Source organism: Dendropsophus ebraccatus, chromosome 1, assembly GCF_027789765.1.
Source record: "Dendropsophus ebraccatus isolate aDenEbr1 chromosome 1, aDenEbr1.pat, whole genome shotgun sequence".
Classification (NCBI taxonomy): domain Eukaryota; kingdom Metazoa; phylum Chordata; class Amphibia; order Anura; family Hylidae; genus Dendropsophus; species Dendropsophus ebraccatus.
Window position 1 is genome coordinate 114,936,586 of NC_091454.1, and position 26,836 is coordinate 114,963,421.

Genomic DNA, 26,836 nt, shown 5'->3' on the forward strand with positions numbered 1-26,836 from the left:
AATAAATTAGGCTAGCATAAGAAAAGAGGCAGCTCTACTTCATTTAAAGATGTACCCTACCTGTATTTAAATTTCACTCTACTGAGTGTACAGTCGGTGTAAGCATTGCAACATAAGGAAAGCAAGGCAAAAGGGTAGTTAAAAACTGGCAATGGTAATGCCAGGAGTTTGGTAACTGCAGGAGGTTCTTTTGCTTTGGCTAGTACTTGTTATTAAAAGTTGTCCGATTTGGTCTAATGTAATACTTGTTTGGCTGTTGTTTCCATATTACCCTTTGGGACTTGGCATGCTGTCCAATTTTCATGCAAATGTCTTGTTTATGTTGTGAATATTCTAGGCTGCAGTCAATCTGTATCGGTGTTTGCTGATAAGCAGCCCTGTAATTAGCCGCCACTATAGGAAACATTGCCTGCATAAGAAAGCTATTAGGTTGCCATATAACACTGCTAGTCAACAGAAATGCTCATTTTCTCAAATCACCAAGTTGTTTGAAAAGAGGAACAGGACAGACCTCAAAAATTTAAAAAATGTGAATGTTGGCCAATGCTTTAAAAAGCCTGTCAACTTAAAGGCTAGGTGCAGAGGACTCAAAATAATATTTTATCCTACACAACTAATAGCATACATTACTCCTCATATTCTTACAAAGTGGATTGTGGTATTTCGTCTTTTCTGTGCCAGTTAAGTAAACCAAAAATGATAAGACAACGATGGAATGTTAGAGGTTAGTGGGTAACCAAACCTACACAAACATTTGTTAGAATGAGTTTTCAAAAGTAATTGTAGTTTTCCAGCAATGCTTTGCTGCAATCTTGCATTCAATTTAGAAATCAGGGATAGAAATGCTAACATTACAATAATATATAGCTTACTTACAATACTTCAATCCAAAAAGTAAGTCACCTATAAGCTTTCTTTAGTCATAATTTTAAGAGTGTATCTTGAAGCTTACATTTTCCATATATCTCAATACAGTGAAAGCAAGATGTTCTTTCACATTTAAATGTGGATTCTCCTTAACAATTCAACTCATTATGAGCGCCTGACGGCTCTGCGCATTTCAATAGACCACTAGTTCTAATCGCTTGTATATGCTATATTTTAATTCAAAAGAATCCAAAAAAGAAGAAAAACTTTCCATCAGTCAGAAGGAATTTTAATGTCAAGAGCTTTCGGAAATACTATAAATTATAATAAGGTAATCAAAAAAAGATTCGCTTTGAAAAAGGTTCTGCAAATATTTCATACACATTCAAGTAACTTAAGAACTATTTTTATTGATCTACACATTTTGGAAAAAAGCTGATTATAAAGTAACTGTGTCTTTACTTAAAAATCCTTTTTTGCAAAAAAATGATTTGATGTTTTATTTCCAACTTTGTTTTGATTGGTCATAGATTCAATACATGTCAATAACTGATAATACCGCTCTGAAAAAAGATAGCTAACTTTTTTTTTTTTTTTTTTTACACAAAAGTTTTCATTCGTTTTAAAAGGTATTAAAATACAAACAGCAAAGTTTGCCAAATAAGAACCATATTCGATGCTCCCCAGGGTAGAATGATACAATACAGAGTAAAAGACGATAGTATTTTACAGCTACATGAACAGACTGCAGCAGAGTGAAAATACACATGCCTGTCGATAATAAGTAATCCCAGCATGGTGCAGTGGGGGGAACCTAAGAAAGAAAATGGAGGAGAAAGGACATTTATGAGCCTTGAGTCCACAGCTATGACTCATTAGCGAGTTCCAAGTGAAAATTAGTATCCCGAGAGAGAGATACCACAGGTCACGATGGAGTAGTCCAGTGAGCAGTAAAGACGTTCAGAAGCGAAGCTGTAACAAAAAGACAACAGAAAATTTGGCAGCAATCATTGGAAGATCTCTATCCAGTAAAGGGGACCATGGTTGCCATTCCAGCCAGCCAGGGATGTCATCTCATACCACTTTAAGATTATCTAGAGAAGCACTAAGATCTTGAGAATAATACCAAGTCGTTTACTTAAGAATTTTGTCATTAGTAATTGCCTAACCGAATGCAATAAGTGATCCTCAATTCTGGCAATGTCTTCAAGGCTAGGAGTGGCAAATGCACATCATGAGAAAGTAAAAGGCCTTTGGAGGGGTCCTAAGGGTAACCCCCCCACCAGTATATCTATACTGCATAGATCTCAATGAGAGATCAGAGCAGTCATACTAGAAGTCCCGGAGGATTTTTTTTTTATTTTTATAAATAAAAAACACCCTCCCCTAATAAAAGTTTAAATAACACCCTTTCCCCATTTTATAGATAAATATAAATTAACAAATAAACAAACATGTTTGCTATCGCCGCATGCCTAGTCACCCGAACCATTAATTTATTTCATTCCTGATCTCTCAAGGTAAATGGTGTAAGCGCAAAAAAAATTAAAAGTGCAAAATTGTGCATTTTTTTGTCGCATCAAATCCAGAAAAATTTTAATAAAAGCGATCAAAAAGTCGCATATGCGCAATTAAGGTACCAATAGAAAGACTGATGGAAAGTACAGATCATGGCGCAAAAAATGACACATCACACAGCCCCATAGACCAAAGGATAAAAGCGCTATAAGCATGGTAATAGAGCGATTTTAAGGGGCATTTTTTTTTTTTAAGTTTTAATTTTTTTTAAAAGCCATCAAATAAAACAAAAGTTACACAAATTACATATCTTTGTAATCGTAACAACTTGAGGAACATGCATAACAAGTCAGTTTTACCCTAGGACAAAGTGCGTAAACACAAAACCTCCCCAAATTAAAAAGATGTGTTTTTTTTGTTTTTATTTCATCCCACATAAATTTTTTTTCTGGTTTTGCAGTGTACTTTATGCAAAAATTAAGCCTGCCATTGCAAAGCACAGATAGTGGTGCAAAAAATAAGGGCTCATGTGGGTCTGTATGTGAAAAAAAGCAAGCGCTATGGCCTTTTAAACACGTGGAGGAAAAAACAAAAATCGCAAAAACTAAAATTAGCCCGGTCCAGAAGTAGTTAAAGGAAAAGTCCAGCAAAATTTTTTATCAAAGTGTTGTATTGCCCCCAAAAGTTATACAAATCACTAATATACACTTATTACAGGAAATGCACATACAGTGATTTTTCCCTGCACTTACTACTGCATCAAGGCTTCACTTCCTGGATAAAATGGCGATGTCACGACCAGACTCCCAGAGCTGTGCGGGCTGTGGCTGCTGGAGAGGATGATGGCAGAGGGACACTAAGGGCAAAGGGCACTGGGGGGACACTGAGCATCCCCCTGTCATCATTCCCTTCAGCAGCAACAGCCCGCACAGCTCTGGGAGTCGAGTCGTGACATCACCATTTTATCCAGGAAGTGAAGCCTTGATGCAGTAGTAAGTGCAGGGAAAAAAGCACTTTATAAGCATTTTCTGTAATAAGTGAATATTGGTGATCTTGGGGGCAATACAATACTTTAATAAAAAATGTTGCCGGACTTCTCCTTTAATGATGGTTTAAATGTAAGAACATTGCCAAATACAATGAAATAAATCAGCTCTCGCTAACTCACATTAGGGGCAGCTCCTAAGATAGTGAGCAGGGGTGTCTCTGAGAGTCAGATTTAAGGCCAGGGTAGCTCTATGAATTAGGTGAAGATTCATCTCCCTTCATTGTTTATTTCGGATGACAGCAAATAAAGGAAGCAAATAAAGATGAGAAAATGTTTTTTGAGAAAGTGAGATTTTTGCAAATAGTAGATGTCAACCCTATTGTATTGATCAAAGGTGCCAATAAGGGAGTAAAAAGAGCTATCTTCCTCCACTAATGCAAAATCTTTAGCCAGAGAGGAGCTATAGCTGCATATCTGATGGTATTGAAACATTTGTAAAGGCGGAAAAGAGCAACAGGAAGCCAGAATCTGCCAGAAGAGCATTTGTCCTACTGACCTGTCAAAAGGATCACTTACCCTGTGGATGCTCTGAGACCTCAAACACCTGAAAAGGCTGTTAGTACTACTCTGTGGGAAAGTAGGGGAAGCCCATAAGGGAAGAAACCGGGATATGCAAAAGGAGAGATAACACATGCTTCTAATAGTTTCAAAGTGGCAATGGTGTCACGCAGTAACGGAGACTGAGAGCCACAGAGTAAACAGCAGCAATGGCAGCGTGGGGAGGGGGAAAATGTACAGGGCACAGAGATGGAGAGCCACACAGTGATCACCTGCAGAAGGAGAGGAAGGGATGGGGGAAGGCAGAGGGAGACACAAAGCGGTCAGTGGAAAGGAGAGGAAGGGAAAGAGAGAAGGCGGGGGCAGCAGAGATGGAGAACATATAGTAAAAAAAAACACATTACTTACTGGAGGCACACATGTCCTCCGTCACTTCAGTGGGCAGGATTTTATTTGCTAACCCAGCCCACTGAAGAGAGAGATGACACATGATCCCAACTCCAAAGGTGGGGGCCAGGCCAAAGAAGCAGGTTGGATTGGACTCCTTTTAGCAAATTTTTTTACAGAGGGGATGAGACGGCAGAAAAAGCACCAAAAGAACGCAAAATACATAATTACTTGCTTTGACCAATATGTAAAGCTATGGGGGGGGCTATTACATAATGTAAAAAAAAAAATAGGGTTGAATACCCATTTAAGGAATTCTTCATAATGGGATTACGAAAACTGTTTGTCAAACACATCACAAAGCAATATGAACCATAATTTTTTTGGTTGCTATGTCCACATATAAAACAGATTTGTATTGTACTTACCAAGGTCAGTATTTGGGCCTGCAAGAAGCTGTTTAAACTTTTCTAGACGGAAAGCTTCTCTCTCTGATAACCCAGCAGTGTTCAAAGAGACCGGGTCAATTGACTTGCCCATGGGTGCTGCAGATGGCTGGTGAGGTACGGACTGCTGTCTCTGCAAGTAATGCTTCTCACCTGTAACACCAAATATCGAAAATTATACTTTGTCAATCAAAGGTGGACATGACGAAGGACACTTGGCTACAGATATATCACATAAAAGATAATTCACAGTACAACATGCATTAAACAGTCACATGAAAAAATTCTTATTTTTCCAGCACACAGAAAAGTATAACATTTACTTTTATTGCTTCATAGTAAAATCATAAAAAATGCTAATAAATGAAATAAGTGATATGCTCAATGTCCATATCAGATTATAGAAACTATTCACTACTATTAAATCTCAAGTGTCCACAATAGGAAGCTTGCATAAGAAGAATCTGTGTAAACTATTGGGCAATCCTAAAATAAGAACAAGGAGAGAGTATATATTTAAAACATTAAAGGAGAAGTCCGGCCAAAAGTATTTTTTGATATGTTATTACTTATGGAAAGTTAGACAAATTTCTAATGTACATTAATTATGGGAAATGCACATGTACTAAATGAAGGGAAATAGCAGTATATCAGGGAGACTTCAGATTCTCTGAAATACCGTGACGTCACGAACTGGGGGTGTACTTACAATGGAGTGTCCAGCAGGGGGCGCACTATATATAGAAGTCAATGAGTACCATTGACTTCTATATATAGTGCGCCCCTGCTGGACACTCCATTGGAATTACAATGTATGTAAATGTAATAGACAGTAGGTTTTTGATTGAATACATTTATGAAATACTTTGGGGAGCAAGTGTCCTTGCTCCCCAAAGTAATCCATAAATGTGAATACTGAAGGAGACAGCTGTAGCACTGACCGTAGGAGGTAAAACAATGCTTTTATTAGCAGGGGAGGGGGAAGGTGGAATCAGCAGGCAGCGTCACAGATCAACGAGCGCTTTCGCTCTCACTAGAGCTTCATCAGGTTGAATACACAAATGTGTACTGGTTAAACACATAAATGTGTTTAACCAGTACGTTTGGAGGGCACCGAGCAGGGAGGGAGAGAAGTGCATCTACCGAGCTGATTTCCGAGCCGGGATCACTGTCAGTGCGATGTTGAGGGCGAGTCAGGTCAGATAAAGGGGTCGCCATACGCAATTGCATCGCGGAAGGGGCAGTGGCGGGAATCGATTCCCCCACTAAAGAGCAGGGATGGTGGACAAAGGCAGGTTAAATGCAGCTGTCAGCTTTGACCGCTGCATTTAAATAGCTAATACATGTGGTCCCAGGCTGCTTTCAGTCACGAGCCACAGGGAGTATACTCCCCAAACCGATTGGACCTTCCAATAGCTGCTTTTAATCCAAGATCTGCCCTAAGATCCGTTCGGCAGGTGATGCAGTTATTGTCCCAAAAAGATAACTGTTAAACTTGCAGCCCTGTGTCAAATTGACGCGGGCTAGAGAACCCATGCCCTAGGATTGTGACACCTCTCCGTCCCTCCTCACCGCCCTCGTCATCATTAAGAATGCCCCTAGAACAATTTCTCTAATTCATCACCTGTATAAACACTGGGCATTGCAATCCTAGTGCATACACACTCTAGGCAAGGCTAATTTGACACAGGACTGCAAGTTCAAAAGTTGTTTTTTATGACTATAACTGAATCATCTAGCGAACGGATCCCAGGACAGATTTTGGATTAAAAGCAGCTATCCGAAGGTACAAGCAGTTTGGGGAGGCAGATTGTGGGTACAGAGGCGCTTTAATCCACGGTGGCATACTGTGTTACTAAAGGTAATCTTAGAGACTGTGGTTCCAGCTGTTTTCAGGTCATTGACCAGGTGCCCCCATGAGTTTCTGGAATGCTTCCAGATCTTTTCTAGAATCATCCTTAGGCTATGTTCCCACATAGTATTTTTCAACCAAAACCAAGAGTGAATTAAAAACACAGAAAGGATATGTTCAAACACTGTGTAAATTTAGTGGATGGCCACCATTTAAAGGGGCACTCCGGGCCTGGGGGGGGGGGTATTTTTGAGGATCGCCGGGGAGGGGGTGGAAATTAAAGCCGGAGGTCACTTACCTCCCTCGTTCCAGTGCCGATGCCCGGATCGCACCGCCCGGTACTCCCATCCTGCAGCCGCTTCCTGGTCAGAGCGACCGCATGAGACGTGACGTCTCAAGGCAGCTCTGCCATTTAGCGACATCACGTCTCATTTAGAGACATCACGTCTCATGCAGCAGCTCTGACCAGGAAGTGGCCGCGGGACAGGAGTACCGGGCGGCGCGATCCCAGCACCGGCGCTGGAACCGGGAAAGTAAGGGACCTCCAGCTTAAATTTCCACCCCCTCCCCGGCGATCCACAAAAATACCCCAGGCCCGGAGTATCCCTTTAATGGCACTACTACTCCTGGTTTTGCTTGCAAAACACTGACCAAAACACTGAGTGAAAATACTGTGTGGGAACATAGCCTTAAAGTGTACCTGTCATTATAACTTTTAAAATGTAAATCAACACTAGATGTGAAATAAAGCAAGTTTGCTGTATACATTTTTTGTTTACTAGTTATCATGCTGTAAAATAAAGCTAATTTACTAGAAATCCAGGTCCAGTTTCCTGAAGGCAGATTTTCTGACTTGTGCTGGTTGAAAAAAAAAAAACAGACTAGACACAGGAATTCCGGCCAGTACAGAGAGTCACGGCTCAATGTACCCATCAATTACATGATTACCTTCTTCTGTATAACCTATGATGGCATAGGAAACACAGGACTGTCTGTTTTGTTTTTTCTCAAAGAGCCAGAAAACAGGAAGTGCCATGTCCTTCATGATAAATAAAAAACAATAAAATAAAATCATAAATGTAAACTGCAAACTTGCTTTATAACACTTCCACTTTTGGTTTAGATTTTCAAAGTTATAACGACAGTAACACTTTATGTCCCTGGTGTCCCTAAACAGCTGTTTGGTCCTGGCCATGGTGGAGAGGTGTGAACTCGTATAAAACACCTGTCCTTACAATGAAACAGGTGCAAATAATACAGATAATGAGTGCAGAATAGGAGGAGCTTCTTAACCCGTAACTGTACGTCCTCGCGCGGGTGCTGGTGACCCCGCTCTGAACCGCTGCAGTCCCGGGTGCCTCATGTAGCCCGGGGCCGCGGCTATTAGCGGGCATGGTCCGATCGCCGTGCCCGCTAATAAGGTAATCAGATGCAGCTGTCAAAGATCACAGCTGCATCCTATTACCGGATCCAGTGCTTCCCTGGTGTCTGGTGTCTAGTGGCGGGACGTTGTCCCGGAGGAGCGATCTCACACGCTGATCTCACACGGTAAACGGCGTCAGCGCAAATAAAACCCAAAAAGCAAAATAGCGCATTTTTGGTCGCATCACAATCTGTCCCGCCAAACCACTTGTACTGTCAGATAGCTGCTTTTAATCCAAGATCTGTCCTGGGGTCCGTTCGGCAGGTGATGCAGTTATTATCCTAAAGAAACAACTTTTAAACTTGCAGCCCTTTGTCAAACGGCTGTGGCCTACAGTATCTGTGCCCTAACTTTGCACCACCCCTCCATCCCTCCTCCTCATCATTAGGAATGCCACTGGCAGGATTTTTCATATTCCTCTGCAGAGAAAACTACACAGGTGCCTTAATGATTCAGCCCATGTGCCGTGCTTACACAGGTGATGAATAGGAAACAATCTACCTGGGGCATTCCTAATTATGAGGAGGGCGGAGTGGAGGGACAGAGAGGGTGTGCCAGTCTAATGCATAGTCATTCTAGGCCATGCCAGTTTGGCACAGGGCTGAAAGTTTAAAAGTTGTTTTTTAAGGACAATAACTGCATCACCTGCTGAACTAACCCTAGAACAGATCTTGGATTAAAAGCAGCTATCTGAAGGTACAAACGGTTTGGAGGGGTCAGATTGTGTTTACAGAGTCACTTTAAATACTTATCTCACCCACTGTAAAAGAACAGTTGAGTAATACAGTTCAATCCAAACTGTGGGTGTGTGTCATGACCCACAGCACACAAGTGGTTACCTTAACTACACTCACTAGTACCATACTCACAGTTTTCTTGTATTCATGAGCATGTATGTGTCACTTCTACTTTTTTGGACGTTATATATTACACTCACCGGCCACTTTATTAGGTACACCTGTCCAACTGCACGTTACCACTTAATTTCTAATCAGCCAATCACATGGCGGCAACTCAGTGCATTTAGGCATGTAGACATGGTCAAGGCAATCTCCTGCAGTTCAAATCAAGCATCAGTATGGGGAAGAAAGGTGATTTGAGTGCCTTTGAACGTGGCATGGTTGTTGGTGCCAGAAGGGCTGGTCTGAGTATTTCAGAAACTGCTGATCTACTGGGATTTTCACGCACAACCATCTCTAGGGTTTACAGAGAATGGTCCGAAAAAGAAAAAACATCCAGTGAGCGGCAGTTCTGTGGGCGGAAATGCCTTGTTGATGCCAGAGGTCAGAGGAGAATGGGCAGACTGGTTCGAGCTGATAGAAAGGCAACAGTGACTCAAATAGCCAACCGTTACAACCAAAGTAGGCAGAAGAGCATCTCTGAACGCACAGTACGTCGAACTTTGAGACAGATGGGCTACAGCAGCAGAAGACCACAGGTGCCACTCCTTTCAGCTAAGAACAGGAAACTGAGGCTACAATTTGCACAAGCTCATCGAAATTGGAAAAACGTTGCCTGGTCTGACGAGTCTCGATTTCTGCTGCGACATTCGGATGGTAGGGTCTGAATTTGGCGTCAACAACATGAAAGCATGGATCCATCCTGCCTTGTATCAACGGTTCAGGCTGGTGGTGGTGGTGTCATGGTGTGGGGAATATTTTTCTTGGCACTCTTTGGGCCCCTTGGTACCAATTGAGCATCGTTGCAACGCCACAGCCAACCTGAGTATTGTTGCTGACCATGTCCATCCCTTTATGACCACAATGTACCCAAGATCCGATGGCTACTTTCATCAGGATAATGCGCCATTTCATAAAGCTAGAATCATCTCAGACTGGTTTCTTGAACATGACAATGAGTTCACTGTACTCAAATGGCCTCCACAGTCACCAGATCTCAATCCAAAAGAGCATCTTTGGGATGTGGTGGAACGGGAGATACGCATCATGGATGTGCAGCCGACAAATCTGCGGCAACTGTGTCAATATGGACAAAAATCTCTAAGGGATTCCTTCCAGCACCTTGTTGAATCTATGCCACGAAGAATTGAGGTAGTTCTGAAGGCAAAAGGGGGTCCAACCCGTTACTAGCATGGTGTACCTAATAAAGTGAGTGGCCGGTGAGTATATATATATATATATATATATATTATTTTTTTTTTAAACTTGTCTGCGCTACCAAATGTGCATCCTCAACTTTCAAATGTTTTTGCTTATTCATCTCCTGCAATGAAAATTCTCTAAACTAGGGCAATACAGGCCTTAAAATAAAGGAGTGCACACCATTAACTTAAGCATATGAGTGTCATTTGTCCTTGCCTCAGCTATTGTTTGTGGCCATCAGATGATTCCCACAGCCACATAAGAGAATGGCATTATATATACATAAATACACACACACACACACACCATTTTGGAGTTCTGACTGCTGGCACCCACTATGTACCTGTCTACTGTGCTGCATATATATATATATATATATATATATATATATACACCCATACACAGTGGTAACTTGGTTTAAGAGTAATGGATGGAGAGCACTTTTCAAGAAGAGCTCAAAGTTTTTCAAAATTGTAACTTGGTTTAAGAGCATTGCTTTGGTTTAAGAGCTCCCTGTACTGGGTGGGAGGGTAGTGGGGGAGGGACATGGTCTGAATAGCGGGATCTACAGCACTGTAAGCTGTAACCACTCTCTTCCGGAAAAAGTGCTACATTTATGTGCCCACTTATGTACTGCTCATTCCTTCATGCTCCCGGCAGTCTCTGTCCGCCCTTGTGTTTCACATCCTTTCTTTTACTGTACAGTAACTTATAATGTGACATATTCAGCTGTTTCTAAATGTTTGTTTCATTTGTTTTACATGTTATTCAGCATTAAAAAAAATAATCATTATTTCTGGGGCGTGGAACCAATTGTCCGCATTTGAATTATTTCTTATGGTAAAATTTGCTTCGCAAAACACAGCAATCGCTGAGCTCAGGGAGACCAGCGACAAAAAAAATCAAATTGAGTACTCACTGAAGAGTCTCCACTGATGCATTGCCCCCTATAAATTTAAATATGCAAAAGAAGGGTCCATGGAGCCTCAGTTACGAGTCTCAAAACACGGGAATAGCCAGATATCCCTCCAGGGGAGGAAAGTCTATTGCCAAGGGGGTGACTCCCAGTGGGGAGATTACCAAACCACCCTGATACGTAGCCCCTTAAGTCCCACTCGGTTGCGAGTAATGGAACATAAATAGGGAAATACCAGGGTGGCCCCTTTTACGTCAAAGTCTAACTCTGTGGCGAGTATTGCAACATGACAAGGGCTTACCAAGGCAGGCATCCATCCACAGACAATCGTTTCGGAATAGTTGCCCCTCATCAGTGTCGAGTAGGATTCTGGCTAACAGGGGCAATGAAAAATAGACCAACAAAACTGTCGCTGAGCTCAGGGAGACCAGTGACAAAAAAAATCAAATGGTACTCCAAATTTGCTTTGGTTTAAGAGTGGATTTGGATTACAAGCACAGTCCCAGAACAATATATGCTCGTAATCCAAGGCACCACTGTATACAGTATATATGACAGAGCAGTGGTGGCATGTAGTTGCTGACTTTATCCCCTTTCCAGCCACTCACGCTTGATTGGCAGCCTTAACGGAGGGAACTTCATGTAAAGGCCAGTGCTTAAGATGGCAATGAAGCGTGAGTGGCTTGGAAGAGGGCAGAAACAGGATGACTTCATGCCACTGCGGCTCTGCCCCCATTCCTAGTTAACAGGCACCGGGACAGAGGATTAAAGATCACTATTTTGAAACAGCCGCCCCACCAGAGTCTGCCGAGCACAGAGAGCTGTGCTGGCAGCTGTATGGTACTGGGGCCTGGATCCTGTTAATATGTAATGATATTCTATATCCTGAATTTGGTTCTTATGTGCGGTGAGATAGAATATGGAGCTAAATTCTATGGTGTAGTAGTCATAACTTTCAGTGTCACGTGGCAAAATAAAATGAAGGTGGACTTCTGGTTTAATAACAGTTGGCCCATGTACAAGAATAAAAAACAGTCCTAAAAGGTTTGGAAAATACTTTTCACCGATTGTGCATTCATTAAATTATAATGGCACATCTTGCATGCGCGCACTGCCCACTCACCGAATTGGTGGCCAGAGGTATCCTGCCTGATTGACGCATGTACAGAACCTGCAAGTATTTTTTTTTTTTTAGGTTTTTCCCTAGGCTAAACAGATTTTTACATAAAAGCCAGGTAGGTAAACACTTAAGTCCCTATTACGGCCAATAATCGCTCTGTGTAATAGGAGGGCAAGGATCAGCCAACATGAATGATGTCTGATCTTTGCGGTTGTTTTGTCTCTTAACATGTTGAAAGACAAACGACAATGATAGCAACGATCTGCTGCCATTGCTCTGTGGAACAGGAGCGGCGGCAGCAGACCGCCCAAATCCTCTATGGGATGCCGGAAAGATCTAGCGATCACCTGGGCAGCCCCCCCCCCCCCCCTCCGCCGTGTCCCTGGCTGGCTGTCGAGGCCAGGAGGGTTAATCAAGTATCTTATCCTTAGCTTAATCCTCCCCACATTACACAATTGGATGGGGGTGGGGGTGATTCAACAAATATACCGTCAAAGTTATGGTGGTAAATTCCTATAAAGGAGTATACCAGAAAATAAGGTTCAAGTCTGCTCAACATCTTCAGCTTTAAAAAAAAAAAAAAAAAAAAAAATATTAACCACAGTGAAAAATAACATTTTAGACACATAATTTGTACATGTTCTCTGAAAATACAAAGCTGCCAGTAAAAGGCTTTAAGGAACAGAACCACTTTACTATGTGCTCCCCACTGTGATATATCTATTTATGTATTTGCCACTTATAAAAAAAATAAAAAAATAAATAAAGCTGCCATAGCAACATTATGTCATTTAACTTTATTTAAAGCTTTAAATTCTAAGGGTGCCTTCACACACACCGGATCCGCAGCGAATGTCTTGCTGCGAATTCACATGAAAATTCTCTGCAGATCCAGTGCCAGTTTATCCCAATTAGAATACATACATTGACATCTCGCTGCGTGTACGTAAGCATACATCACCTTCTTCGCTCCAGCTTGCTTCGGGGGTTCCCAGTGTCTGCTCGTCCCGCTCAGCCAATCAGTGTGCTGCCCCACCACAACCACTGATTGGCTGAGCAGGACGTACAGCCAAGAACCCCCAAAGCAAGCCGGAGCTGGCAGCAGGTAATGTATGCTCTGACCGGTGGTGGGTTAACTTACATAACCGCAGCGGGATGTCAATCCTGCTGTGGGTATGTATTTTCATAGGGATGAACTGACACTGGATCCGCAGTGGATTTGCCACTCCTCCCTGGCATACAACAGCCATATTCCCCACTTGCCTGACAGGTGGGCATAGAGGGGGGGGGGGTGGCCTCCTCCCACACATGACATACCATGATTTTCGATTAAATCATGGCAGAAATCTGTTTAGATTTCTGTGCCTACAGCAGGGCAGGTGCAGGTCAGGCCGGTCTCACTAAGAGGCGTGCGTCTCTTTATGAATCCAGTAGGGGTAATGTGGGGTCAGATTTCTACATTTGCATTGGGAATGCTATCCAAACACCATGGAAACCATGTACTGCGCTTTTGCCCTAAAGCCAGGCAGAGATCAGGGGCATGGTTTTTACAGCCTTTGAAACGCATTTCTAACACACGTGAGGAAATACAGCCTTAAATAGTACCTGTCATTAGAAAAAACTTTTGACATGTCACAGTCAAAAGTTTAGTTCGGTCATGGTTTTTCTCAAGACTGCTTGTTAAGCATGGATAATTCATCATCAAAGGATGCTGCTGGACTTTTCTCTTAAAGTCTACTTGCCCACAGCATTCACCCTACCTACACAACCTGGCCACTACAGGTCTGTTAAGGACTCTCATATGATGCTGTGGGAACCAATTCTTGTACGATTATGTCTATGTGCGGGGCAGCACACTGATTGGCTGAGTGGGATGTCCAGCCGGAACCCCCCGAAGCAAGCTGGAGCAGGTAATGTATGCTCTGGTCGGCGGGGGGCTAATGGGGCTGTCACTTACATACTCGCAGCAGGATGTCAATCCTGCTGCGAGTATGTATTCTCATAGAAATTAACAGGCAATGGATCTGCAGTGGATTTTGCAGCATGAAATCCAACGTGGATCCTTTACGTGTAAATCTAGCCTTAAAGTTTTCTGGGCAACAATGAATTAGTACTCTTTGAATCGTGGACCCTATAATTTCTATGGTTCACATATAAACATCCATAGCTGTTACGGATGTGTGTTGGGGTCATGATCCGTGCACCAAGAATAAAAATAAAAAAAAAACATGCTAGCCATTATGCGGTCCATAGTTGCAGCATGGATCATCCATTTCAATCAATGGGTCAGTGCAATTACAAACAGGATTACAGATGTGTAAAAGGAGTCTCTCTCTAATGAAACAGTCTCAAAAACACATTCAGTTAAATAAATAAATAAATAATAAATCACACGCACACACTACTATTAGCACGCAAATTTTACTACATAAATACAGTGGAACAAAAAAAAAACAAGCGCAAAACGAGATTATTAATGAACAAAAATAGAAGAGCAAGAACAATGATACATTTCCTCATATATGTTTGAGCCAAACACAGCCAAACTATAAAACCAGAAGAAAGAGTTTATGGTGATGGTCGGTTTTTGGAAAGAAAGCAGACGTGTTTTTTAAATCTCATCCAACCCCTTTAATTTCTAGATAACAAGTTACATTCCACTGCATTCAAAGAACAGAAAGTATTTAATGCAATGCAGTAAGTGCTTTGTTTTTCTGCTGTGATCCTTAGAGACTTGTGGTTTTAAAAGTTGTCTGTAATTATAGTCTGTGGTACAGAACTATTATATTACCTTGGTGCTAGCGAGTAATTAGTGCATGAAATGGACTTTAAACTGTTATTACCCCAGAACATGAAATCTATTACATTGCTCAAAGCTGAAGAAGCTTTCAGGTTCATCAACATTGTTTATATCAAATGTCATTGCTAGTTTTATTAGGTGGAGAATATTCATCATTGTATACCTAACAGAATCCAAAACAATTGTTTTGTCTTTTTAGCAAGGAGAATGTAACGTAAAGCATATATGCAGAGTTAACAGGAGATGCTAGCGGTACCAGTGATTATTTTAACCAACCTTAACAATTGTAAATGATAAATCAAGCCATCTGTGTAACAACATCTATTAGCACAGGGACAATAGCTGCAAAGCAATACAAAGGCTTTGCACATTCTCCAGTGTTAATCGGTCCAAGGCACCTCTTAAAAACACAGAAATACAAAAAAATGTACATACCAGGCGGATTAGGAATCTGACTTTCACTGGCTGATTTTACTATTTTACTGTCGCTGTTAATATAGCAAGGCAGGTCTTCAAGTTTCACGGGTTTGTCTTCCAATGGTTGGGTCTCTTGGAATTTGTTCTGTTCTTGTAATTTCGTATGGTTTTGAATCACTTTGTTTGCAGTTTCCATAACCACTTCAGTATTTAAATTTTCCGCTGCCATTGCCAAAAGTTCATCATCGTCCTCTCCAACATCCCAGGCATCACTTGTGTTGCTTTCAAATTCCTGGAAAGTAGTGACTTTTTTCAATTTCACTGGTGTCGTTGGCGTCTTCTGAACAGTTTTACTTAAACTATGAAAAACAAAGAAGGGAACAGTGACTACTACTGGAACTGCCAAAATAACTGCCATAAATAAACACTGCAGCACTAAGGCCTTATTCACACATCCCGCACAGTTGTCTGTGATTGCAGATCTGCACATGAGTGATGTCTGTGAAAAACACAGATCAAATCTAAGGGGCCTATTCCACGGAGCGATAATCGGCCCGATTCGCCCGATTATCGCTCGGTGGAATAGAGAAAACGATCAGCCGATGATAGTGTCATCGGCTGATCGTTTATTTAGGCCCAAACCTAAAATCATCGGTCACCCAATGCGCATCGCTTTGTGGAATAGCGATGCGCGGCAGGCGACCGACGATTTGAGAAGCAGCTTACATTACCTAGCAGGGCTTTTCCTCCGCTCCGTCTTCCTCCCCGGGTCCCACGGCGCAGCATCAGCTTTGGTGCGGCCTGACTGAGCTGTCAGACCGCTCAGCCAATCACAGGCCGGGACCGCCACGGCCAGAGATTGGCTGAGCGGTCTGACAGCTCAGTCAGGCGGCTCCGGAGTTGATGCTGCGCCGTGGGACCCGGGGAGGAAGACGGAGCGGAGAAGAAGCCCTGCTAGGTAATATATGCTGCAAGGACATTGGTAATGATGTCCCTGCAGCCCTCGCTAATGATTGTCGGGCCGTGGAATAGGCCCTGTAAACGAGCGCAGATCGGCGCTCGTTTACATCGATGATCGGGCCCTGCCCGGCCCGTGAAATAGGACCCTAAACAAAAATCTAAGCTATTTATTTATTTATTTTTTTACCAGTTCAACTATTTTGCAAATGCACTACAAATACAGTTCGGGACCACAGTTTACAGATCGCAGAGTAAAATAGTGGGCCTATATGCATAAGTGAAAAATCCCTGAACAGGTGAGTTGAGCCTAGGGTTGGTTGTTTGTTTTTTTAAGGAAAAACTGCATGCAAAGTTTCAGCATCAGATTTAATTGGACATGGACTCCAGTCTCTGGCTGCATGCACACGTAAATTACGGTCCGTATGAACAGGGAAGCGCTGTCATGGATTGTTGTCATGCCGAAAGCAGGGAAACTCTTTGAATTGTCGTGCTACTGTAGTGACAGAGCCATGCAGCTGCAGTGATAGTGCCGCGGTGATTCAAAGAGTTTCCCCACTGCCAGGATGATGTATCAACGTCATAATTTACAAGACGTGTTCATGCAGCCTTAGTGTTTCTTCAGTGTTCAACCAGGTACAAAATGGTCCTGAGATCAAGGACCATTGAGACTTAGGTCACAGAGCAGTCGTCCAAGGGAGTCTTAGTTACATACCCGAAAGGTGGTAATTAAAAACCATAAAGAACCTCAGTGAAGAGACCCTCTGCATAGCAAAGATACAACTGGGGAGAGAGATAGGCAGCAGTGCAATCCACTCCACAGCTGCTCGCTAATTCTGACACTTTAGCCTCACAGACTAGCAAGCCGCCAGGGAGTGGATCATGCTGCTGCCATGCTATCTCCCTAGCTGTATCTGCGATCAATAATATATGAATTGCCAGATAACATGCCAAATGTTATTTATAATGATATCCTAATAATTTTTTCCCTTTACCTCACAGACTGTAAGCCATCGCAGACAAGGCTGTTTTTCCTTCTGTATCTGCCCGTCACTCAGTAAGCTCTATTGTTTTGAAACCTGTTTTTACAATTTATGTATGTATTTAAACTTCTCGTTTTTAAATGCACAGCAACTTGTAAGTTAAAAGGGATATGCCAAACTGAAATTATTTTATGACCTATCTAGAAGAGAAGCAATGGATTCTGGATGGCACACTAGGTCCAGGCAGGTTTACAGAGTAGGGTTTCCAGCGAAGGGCACTTCTCAATAAGATCTATGCTCATTAACATGGATGTTGGTTGTATTCATGCAAAAACCCTTATCTGCACTGCATACAAACACATCCTATAAAAACACTCTAAGGGTACAAACCCACACAGCATATACACAGCAGATACGCAACAAATACGCAGCAGATTTGTTGGTACAGATTTGATGCTATGTTCAGTTATTTAGATCTAATCTGCTGCGTATTTGCTGTGTATCGCAGCAGTAAATATGCTGCTTATACGGTGTGTGGGTTTATACCCTAAAAGGCCCTGTTAGGGTACTATTACACGGAAAGATAATCGGCCGAATTGGCCCGATTCGGCCAATTATCGCTCTGTGTAATAAATGCAACGATCAGCTGATGACAACGATCATCGGCTGATCGTTGATATACGTTAGAACCTATTTTTGTCGGGCCCGACTGCGCACCGCTGCGTGTAATAGCGGTGCGCGGACGGCGACTGACGATATACATTACCCATCCACGTTCCAGGGCTGCTCCTGCTGTCTGCTTCTCCCGGGGTCCCGTGCGCGCTCTAGCTTCACAGCGGCCTGTCAGCTGATAGGCCGCTCAGCCAATCACAGGCCGCAGCGGTCCCCGCCTGTGATTGGCTGAGTGGCATATCAGCTGACAGGCCGCTGTGAAGTTAGAGCGCGCAGGACCCGGGGAGAAACGGACTGCAGGAGCAGCCCTGGAACGTGGATGGGTAATGTATGCCAGTTTAGCAAGGGCTGCAAAGACATCGGTAACGATGTCCTTGCAGCTCTTGTTAAACAATTATCGGGCTGTGTAATAGGCCCAGTAAACGAGCGATGATCTAGCAGATCGGCGCTCGTTTACAGGTACTATCAGGCCCTGCTCGGCCCGTGTAATACCACTATTACACTAACCGTTTACCAGGCGTACTCGGACAATTTTCATCCGATAATCACTTGGTGTAATAGCTAATGCTAAAAGGCAACGATCAGCCGACAAGCATGATGTCAGCGGATCCTTGTCTTTCAACAGGTTGAAAAAAATTACTATGATAACAGCCCGTGTAATAGGTCCTTAACTCTGGCCAACACCACAAGTCAAGGTTGCTGATGGATTAGAGCAGTGCTCTTCAACTCCAGTTCTCAAGGCCCACCAACAGGTCATGTTTTGAGGATACCTTATGCAAAGAACACCTGTGGCAATACATGATGCACTGACTATAATTATATCACCTGTGAAATGTTAAGGAAATCCTCAAAGTATGACCTGCTGCTGGCCTTTGAGGACTGGAGTTGTGGTACAAAAGTTTGTCGAGACAATATGGGAAAATGCAGGATACGTATTTGATTTTCTTTATGCTGGCAACCTCTAGTTTTGCATCACCCCAGCTTGCAGTAGAATTGTAACAATGCAATTCCATAACCAATTTATCTAGCTACCTTAGTGCCCTCTAGATACACACTTTGAACAGCAGAATTACTTATAATTCACTATCATGTACATATTGTTGGTCAACTATACAAATTCTGTTAATGTAATTTTCACTGAACACTGTCTCTGCAAGTGAATGGGAAATAAAATTGTATTACAATTACAATGTTCTTTTTCCTGACAATGTGAGAATGAGAATTTCTCATACTTTCATACTTTCTCCTTCCAATAACGCAATGTTTTGATTGTGGTGCACAGATGTAATAATGTGACTTTCTAAATAAAAGATAACCAAACTTCCAAACCCCCAAAAAATGTAATGTTAAATTGGTTTCAGATTTACTCATTTAAGAATGTTACAATCTTTGATGAGTTTAGCAGTACAAATCAACTGTGAAAGCATTTAAAGTTAAAGCAAAGGTCATGTTCGGCCCCTGGTAAGAAAAGCAGTAAAATATTTTCGTTTCCTTTTATGAGCAGAAAATAATTCCTAAAACTGCTGAAAGAGCCTTGATTTTTCCAATTATTTTTAAGTAACCACATGAGATGTATTTTTAATTGTTGGGTACTCTTGGTATTAAGACCTGTTGCTGGCTTTCCACACCTCAGACCTTGCTTCCTCAACACAGAAACTATAACAGGTTTCTAATTTCCTCGCTTCCTTACAACTAACACATACATAGGAATATATGCCTTTTGGTGGACTCCAAACACCTTTTGGGTTTTGGTACATAATGCCTCACATCCTTGAAAGAAAATTTTAACATGGACCTTGGACCTGGCCTCACTCCCTGAAAGGTGATTGGTTCTTTTTAATGGGTTAGGCTGTACTGAAAAAGCCTACAAAGTTTTTTTTTTATTAAAATTTTTATTAGGAATTTTTTCCAAATTTTTACACAATACACAAGCCGAGTATCCTTACTTGTGGTTGGATCTCCTTAGAAATCATGAAATATCACTCTTATGCGCCAAACAATAAGAACAACTGATGGTGCTCTTACACAGTGAAGCTTGGAAGCCAAAGTCCTATGTGGATCTTTATGAATTAGATAAACGAGAATATGATGCTTTTTATTTATATAATTCATAGCTGAAGTGGATTAAAAAATTAAAAATACAAAGTAGGACCTGTTCTTTATTTTATCTAATTCATTATAACTCGCATGTAATTTTGATTTCAAAAGTGCACCACAAAACTGTACTGTGTAAGGGTATGTTCTAGGGCTGGGCGGTATACCGCAAAAATACCGATACCGTCACTGGCGTTGTTTAACCAACCTCAACTCTGCCAGGACGGTATCTGCGGTATTTCCCCCCCCCCCCCCCCCACCCGGCGGCCGCATGCTCTGGGGCAGGGAGAGAGAGGGGTCCCGGGTGGAGAGGTGAAGGCTGGAAAGCTGATGCTCCGATTTATCTCCCGATCCCAGCCAGGACGCACATATACTGCTGCAGGGCAAGGGAGGGAAGATCCTGCTGCAGGGGGCTGAAGAGGAAGGCTGGAGATGTGACAGGCTGCACACAGATGGCAGCGTCCCCTCCAGTGTGTGCTTTGCGCTTCTGCTGCCGGGAGGCTCACTTCTAGCTTCTCTGGAAGCTGCGCGGTGAGCCCTGCCCCCTCTCTCCTGCATATACAGTTGGGGTCAGGTATGGGTCGGCACCTCCATGCTTCACTGGCCACCGCACACTGTCCCCGCACAGGAATCCTCGGAGCCCAGTTATGTTTTGTCAGTGCTGGAAGCAGCCATGTGTGACGCTCAGTCCGGGACACAGGTATATGTGCTACATCACTGAGTGACAGGGGCAGAGGATTCCTGTGCAGGAGAGAGAGAGCGGTGCCCGGGGGAACATGGAGGTGCCGACCTATGCCTGACCCCAGCAGCCACTCAGTGACTGGGGATAGATAGGAGATAGATCAGTGGTGGATTATAATATGGGCGGTTTGGGCAGCCGCCCGAGGCTCCGGGGGGGGGGGGCCCATGCCACGCCGCCCACATTATAATCCGCCACTGCACGGCTGATGCGAGGCTGCTGGGGGTGTCCCGTCCTATCCCCGGCAGCGCGCGCCAGAGAGCTCCGGGGGCACAGGGAGCTCTCTGATGCGCGCGCTGCCGGGGATAGGACGGGACATCCCCGGCAGCCGCGCATCAGCCGGAGACAGCCAGGGGACCAGGATGCGTGAGGCTCGACGGGGGAACGGATGGCAGGTAAGTTGTTTTCTGTTTTTTGTTTTTTAGTGTGTTATCTGCACGGGGGGCAGAGGGAAGAGGGGGACCATCTATAAGGGGGGGCAGAGGGGGACCATCTATAAGGGAGGGCAGAGGTGGACCAACTATAAGGGGAGGCAGAGGGGGACCATCTATAAGGGGAGGCAGAGGGGGACCATCTATAAGGGGAGGCAGAGGGGGACCATCTATAAGGGGGGGCAAAGGGAAGAGGGGGACCATCTATAAGGGAAGGCAAAGGGAAGAGGGGGACCATCTATAAGGGAAGGCAAAGGGGGACCATCTCCTCTCCTGACATCCTCTGTGCTGCTGGGACCCTGCGACCTCAGCTATAAAATCAGCGCCCTCCTCTCCTGACATCCTCTGTGCTGCTCGGACCTCTCCTATAGATCAGCACCCTCCTCTCCTGACATCCTCTGTGCTGCTGTGACCTCCCCTATAGATCAGCACTCTCCTCTCCTGACATCCTCTGTGCTGCTGTGTCCTCTCCTATAGGATTAACACCCTCCTCTCCTGACATCCTCTGAGCTGCTGTGACCCTGTGATGACCGCAATACTCGCACCTTGAGTTAGACATTGACAAAAAGGGGCCAGCCAGTTTCAGTATTTATGTTCCAATACTCGCAACCGAGTGGGACTTAAGGGGCTATCTATCAGGGTGGTGTGGTGCTCTCCCCATCATGGAGGCACCCCGTGGCAACAGGCTAGAGATATCTGGCTATCCCATGTTTTCAGACTTGCAACCGAGGCTCCACGGACTCTTGTTTTGCATATTTCAATTTTTAGACTGCAGTAGGTACACAGGTATTTACATAAAGGGAAACAGTCCTGAGCTTAATGGGTGTTGAGGGATTAGAGGGAAGCATTGATTTACCTTTGAGGAACAGTGTAGATCACCTTTAGCAGGCAGAGTGGCTAAGCTTGCTGATACATAGCCTTTTTCTCCCCTGCACATGGTAAGCATCCCCCTACTGCTTTGCCTTACTGTATCTGTTCCGAGCATCAGACTTCCCCCTAACAGGAAATGGACAGCAGACTGCAGAGAAATAAGGCACCTAGTGGCCAAAAGTTATGTTTGTTATAGGGAACCTGTCACCGGGGACACGGGCACAAAACCCGCCCGACACCCTGATGTAGCGCCCGGATACTTACCCTTTCCGACAAGTCCCGTTCCTGGAGCCGGTACCGGGACAAAGATATCAGCGACCGAAGCCGTGCGCCGCCGAGTTGAGTCCTATGCCCATAGAGAATGAATAGAACCGTCGTTCTCTATGGGCGTTGGACTCCTCTCTGCGGCGCGCGCGCACGGCTTCAGTCGCTGATATCTGAGAAAGAGAGGGGACAAGCAAAGATTAAAAAAAAAAAAAAAAACATTGAATGATAGAAAAATCATTAGCAAATACAGTTTGTCATATTCCTATTTTAAAAGTAATCCAGTGAAAAAGATGCATAAACAAGGAAAAATGTAAATCAATCTCCACTCCAGTAGACATGTCTATATAATCTACGCTCAAATCAATATCATCCAAATAACGCACTTAGTATACAAACTCTGTATGCAAGCACCACAGACTCTACCAATTTTAGTCACATTAGCCTCCACTTCATAGAGTGTCCCAGAATCCATACCACTAGTTCACATTTTACTCCAGTCAATAGAAGCTTTGTTACTTGGATAAAAGTGGCGACAATTTAACATTTCTACAGAGTTACATTTTTTGGTTTCTAATCAATAACCTGGAGGGAGTTGTAAAGCTAATTGAACTTCATGCCGTTTGTACACACATGGGTACTCAAACCACTTATTGCTCCACTGGATACTTTACAATGAATAGTGATGTGTTAATGTTTTGGAAACTATGTACAGGATGAGAATTGTCTGGACTTTTTAATATATACGACATAACTGCACATTATAAGAAATGTTTCCAAAACAGAAACAATAAATGGTAAGAGTCACTAAAAGACCTTATAAGAACCTAACACTTGAAGGAGAATTAAAATGAAATCTGGCTTAACTAGGGCTGGGCAACATGGCCAGATAAAATCTCATTTATTTATTTATTTAACATTATGGACCATTGCAGTAGTGTGGCTCACTTCTAAAATGAAGTAGTTGGCAAAAGAGTTTGGTGAACCCTACTCTGTATATGGATCAGAAGCAAACAGATTGTCACTGCACCAAAGACACATCAGCAGAAAAGGCCTCAGTTTATGTGGCAAAATGGAAATTGGAGGTTGGCATGTCAGGTAAGAAACATCAAAGAACAAACATCCTGCTGCCATTGCTGAAAAAAAACAACAACATGGTGATGGCAGCATTATGGTTTGAGGAATGCTTTAGTGGCATTCTCTGGGCCCAATCATCACGTGGATCTCAACTGATTTGGGTAGGAATCCATCCTTGAAGATCACATACACACATACAAGCTCACTGTCTTCCCTGGGGAGGATGGGATTTTTCAGCAAGACATTGATATATGTCAAATGGCTATAAATGTCAGACATTGGTTGGAGGAGCATGACCAAGACTTCCAAGTACTACCCTGGCTTCCTAATACCTCAGACTTGAACCCAAAAGACCTCCTTTGAGACCTCACACAGTGTTCACTGTATGGATCCTCCCTCAAGCATCTTATATCAGCTGTGGGATGCACTGCAGTCAGTACGGCATCAGATACCTGGTCCTCACTGCTGCTCGTGCTGCACACACTGATTACAGTGAATATTAGCTGCTCATAATGTATGACTGTACAATAATGACGGTGTATAACTTCCTTACACTACTTTATTACACTGTCAATGTCACCACATTTAATTGCCCTGTACATCTTATTCATCATTATGATTCAAAAAAATAAATCTTCAGCTGAACCAAGTAAACACATATTCATGGCGACAGGTCACCTTTAATGATCATAAAAGTGGTATACCAAAGCCACCTTGAGTATGTTGCTGACGGGTAGTGTATTTTCAATATCTAACAAGATCACATACTGTGGTAAGATAAAAAAAAAAAAAAATGAAAAATGACCGTGACACCACGAGATTATTATTCAGAATGTATTTAGCAGCCGTTTCTTCAGCACATATTCAATTCCTAAGAGATAAAAATCACTCACACTTACAACGAGGTGTCTAACATTTTCAATCCCTTTCATAAAATATTTAATAGCCGTTAATATAAATCAGATTTCCCTTTTCAAACATTTCACGAAACAGAAACAAGTAATTCAAATTGACAGCACATGATGATCATGACAACAAATAGCTGAAATTGACAGGTGTGAAAAGGCATCACCCAGAAATAGCCACTGTCGGGCATTTTCTCGTAGACTATGTCTCGACAAGACATGGAAATGTACTGTATAATTAAGAAAGGGTGGAGAAAGGGATCACTGTTCTTTTAACTGAGAACCTTCACTTCAAATTTTGTATTACCAGAGCTGTTTTTCTATCACTATAGTAGGACCCTTCACCGATGACCAGAGAAATAGTTTAAAGCATTACTGTCATTTGGAGTGCAGTTTTTCTGAGGACATGTCAAAAGCTAATTTATCCCAAGAGACAGCCAGGAGGAGTGCATAGCAGCCCGCACATCTCCTTGGTTGTCAATTTCCCCCTAAAGACCCATATAGGGTCTTATTGTTTGCCACACCAATTGCACTTTGTAATAACACACTTAGTTTTTCCGCTGCGAAATCGGGGTGAAAAACCCTATGTTTCCTTAAAGCAACTGTACCTTCAGATAGCTGCTTTTAATCCAAGATCTGTCCTGGGGTCCGTTCAGCAACTGATGCAGTTATTGTCCTAAAAAAACAACTTTTAAACTCGCAGCTTTGTGTCAAACTGGCGTGGCCTGGAGTGTTTGTGCCCTAGGCTTGAACCGCCCCTACGTCCCTCCTTCCCCCCCTCATCCCCACTAGGAATGCCCTGGGCAGGCTTCTTCCTATTCAGCACATGTCTGAACACTGCACAGGCGCCTTATCGATCCAGCACATGTGCAGTCATCAGACAGGTGATGAATAGGAGAATTCCTGCCAGTGGCATTCCTAAGGCCCCGTTCCCACTGCGGAATGCCGTTAGCCTCCCGCTCATAATGGGAGTCTATGGGAGGCATGCGCTCCTGCCCTGTCCGCGCTGAAGGATGAACATGTTCATTCTTTAGCGCGGACAGGGTAGGAGCGCACGACTCTAATAGACTCCCATTACGAGCGGGAGGCTAACGGCATTCCGCAGCGGACAATTCCGCCGTGGAATTCTGCTAGTTTTGCTCAGTGGGGACAGGGCCTAATGGTGAAGAGGACAGGGAGGAGGAAGAAGAACGTAAATTTTGTAGTTATCATACCTTATTTTATATCAAACGTCATTGTACTTGTTCCAGTAAAAAGTGATGTTATCATCTGCAAAATATGCTACCTGGGCAGGGCTTCATGGCCAAAGCGCCACTTAGCCCCACCCACATTGCCGCCGTAGGCCCAAAACCTTGTGACGTCATCAGCGCATAGGCCCCACCCCCTCAATGGCCAGCCTAAAGGTCTAGGTCCCATCCCCTCTAGGTCGGCCCATAGCAATGGTTGCTGATGGTGCGCTAATGATGTCAAGGTGGCGGACCTACGGTGGTGATGTAGGCGGGACTAAGTGGCGCTTCGCCCATGAAGCCCCGCCCAGATAGCACAATCTGCAGTTGATAAAAGATCACTTTTTACTGGAACAAGCACCATGAAGTATAATATAAAATAAGGTATGAAAACTGCAAAATTTACCCTTTACACCTGTGTAGAGAAGTCACAATGCAAAAAGGGGGTGACAGTGTCACATTAAGTTGATGATTGTCGTAAAGGAGTAGTTTTTTTTTTTTTTTAAATGGAATAGGTCTGAGTAAAATCCTCCTTCTTCCTCCAGGGAAGAAACTGAGACAACAGCTCCAAGAGATTCAAGATCCCTGCCCTAGACCCAACAAATCAGAACTTTGGGGCTGGTTCATAGCTGAACGGAGGAAATGCTAAGGATGCTAACCCTTTGTGAAACCTTTTTAAATGTGGCATGTTTTTCGTCGCCTGTAAAACAACTGAAACAGCAAGACCCAGGTAAGATGTTTCCCACAAGGAAAGTCTGTGTGCTCTCTGTAGGGACACGGGGGGGGGGCATTGGGGAAGGGCCTTTTAAATCTCTCTCTGGGTCTTGTTCCACAGAGACAAGTGGAGCATACTCCAATGGATGGTTCTGTCATGAAGGAGGTTGCTATGGAAAATCAAAATTTGTGGGGCTGGGAAAGGGTCAATAGCTACTGTATTCATGTGCTACCAACTCTGTGGCTCCTCCTATAGCACTTTTAAAGAAAGCTTTTAGGATCAATATATGAATCTTATGTGCATTTCTGCCATGTAACTAAATGCATATTTAAAAATAAAATCAACAAAAATTAGAGAACATTGCTTTTATCATCTAAAATGCATGCTTCAGACACTGGACTTTTATTTCTATACAGTTAACACATTTCATGACAATACTGTAGCATTCTACAGATCAATAACATCCTCTACAAAGAGTAAGCAGAAAACCTAAGAGATTCTTCATTCCA

The 26,836-nt window shown here is 43.2% G+C and overlaps 1 protein-coding gene and 1 long non-coding RNA gene across 4 annotated transcripts in view; one reads left to right on the forward strand and one right to left on the reverse strand.

Moving 5' to 3' along the window:
• The window catches only part of LOC138797166 (uncharacterized), a 47,414-nt gene extending 21,078 nt beyond the window's left edge, over positions 1 to 26,336 (forward strand). Inside the window, exons 1-3 of one of the 2 annotated variants that reach the window (XR_011363897.1) lie at positions 16,915 to 16,987; positions 17,354 to 17,408; positions 26,158 to 26,336. This is a non-coding gene — a long non-coding RNA (uncharacterized lncRNA). Of the gene's footprint in view, positions 1 to 16,914; positions 16,988 to 17,353; positions 17,409 to 26,157 lie in introns of those variants that run through there. The other variant, XR_011363896.1, reaches the window with a different exon arrangement.
• TBC1D22A (TBC1 domain family member 22A) overlaps positions 1 to 26,836 on the reverse strand; it is a 407,989-nt gene that overhangs the window by 374,737 nt on the left and 6,416 nt on the right. For both annotated transcript variants that reach the window (XM_069976977.1, XM_069976986.1), the window contains exons 3-4: positions 15,413 to 15,753; positions 4,747 to 4,917 (exon numbers count right to left, since the gene is read on the reverse strand). In XM_069976977.1, coding sequence (XP_069833078.1) covers positions 4,747 to 4,917; positions 15,413 to 15,753 — 512 coding nt within the window. The remainder of the gene's footprint in view (positions 1 to 4,746; positions 4,918 to 15,412; positions 15,754 to 26,836) is intronic.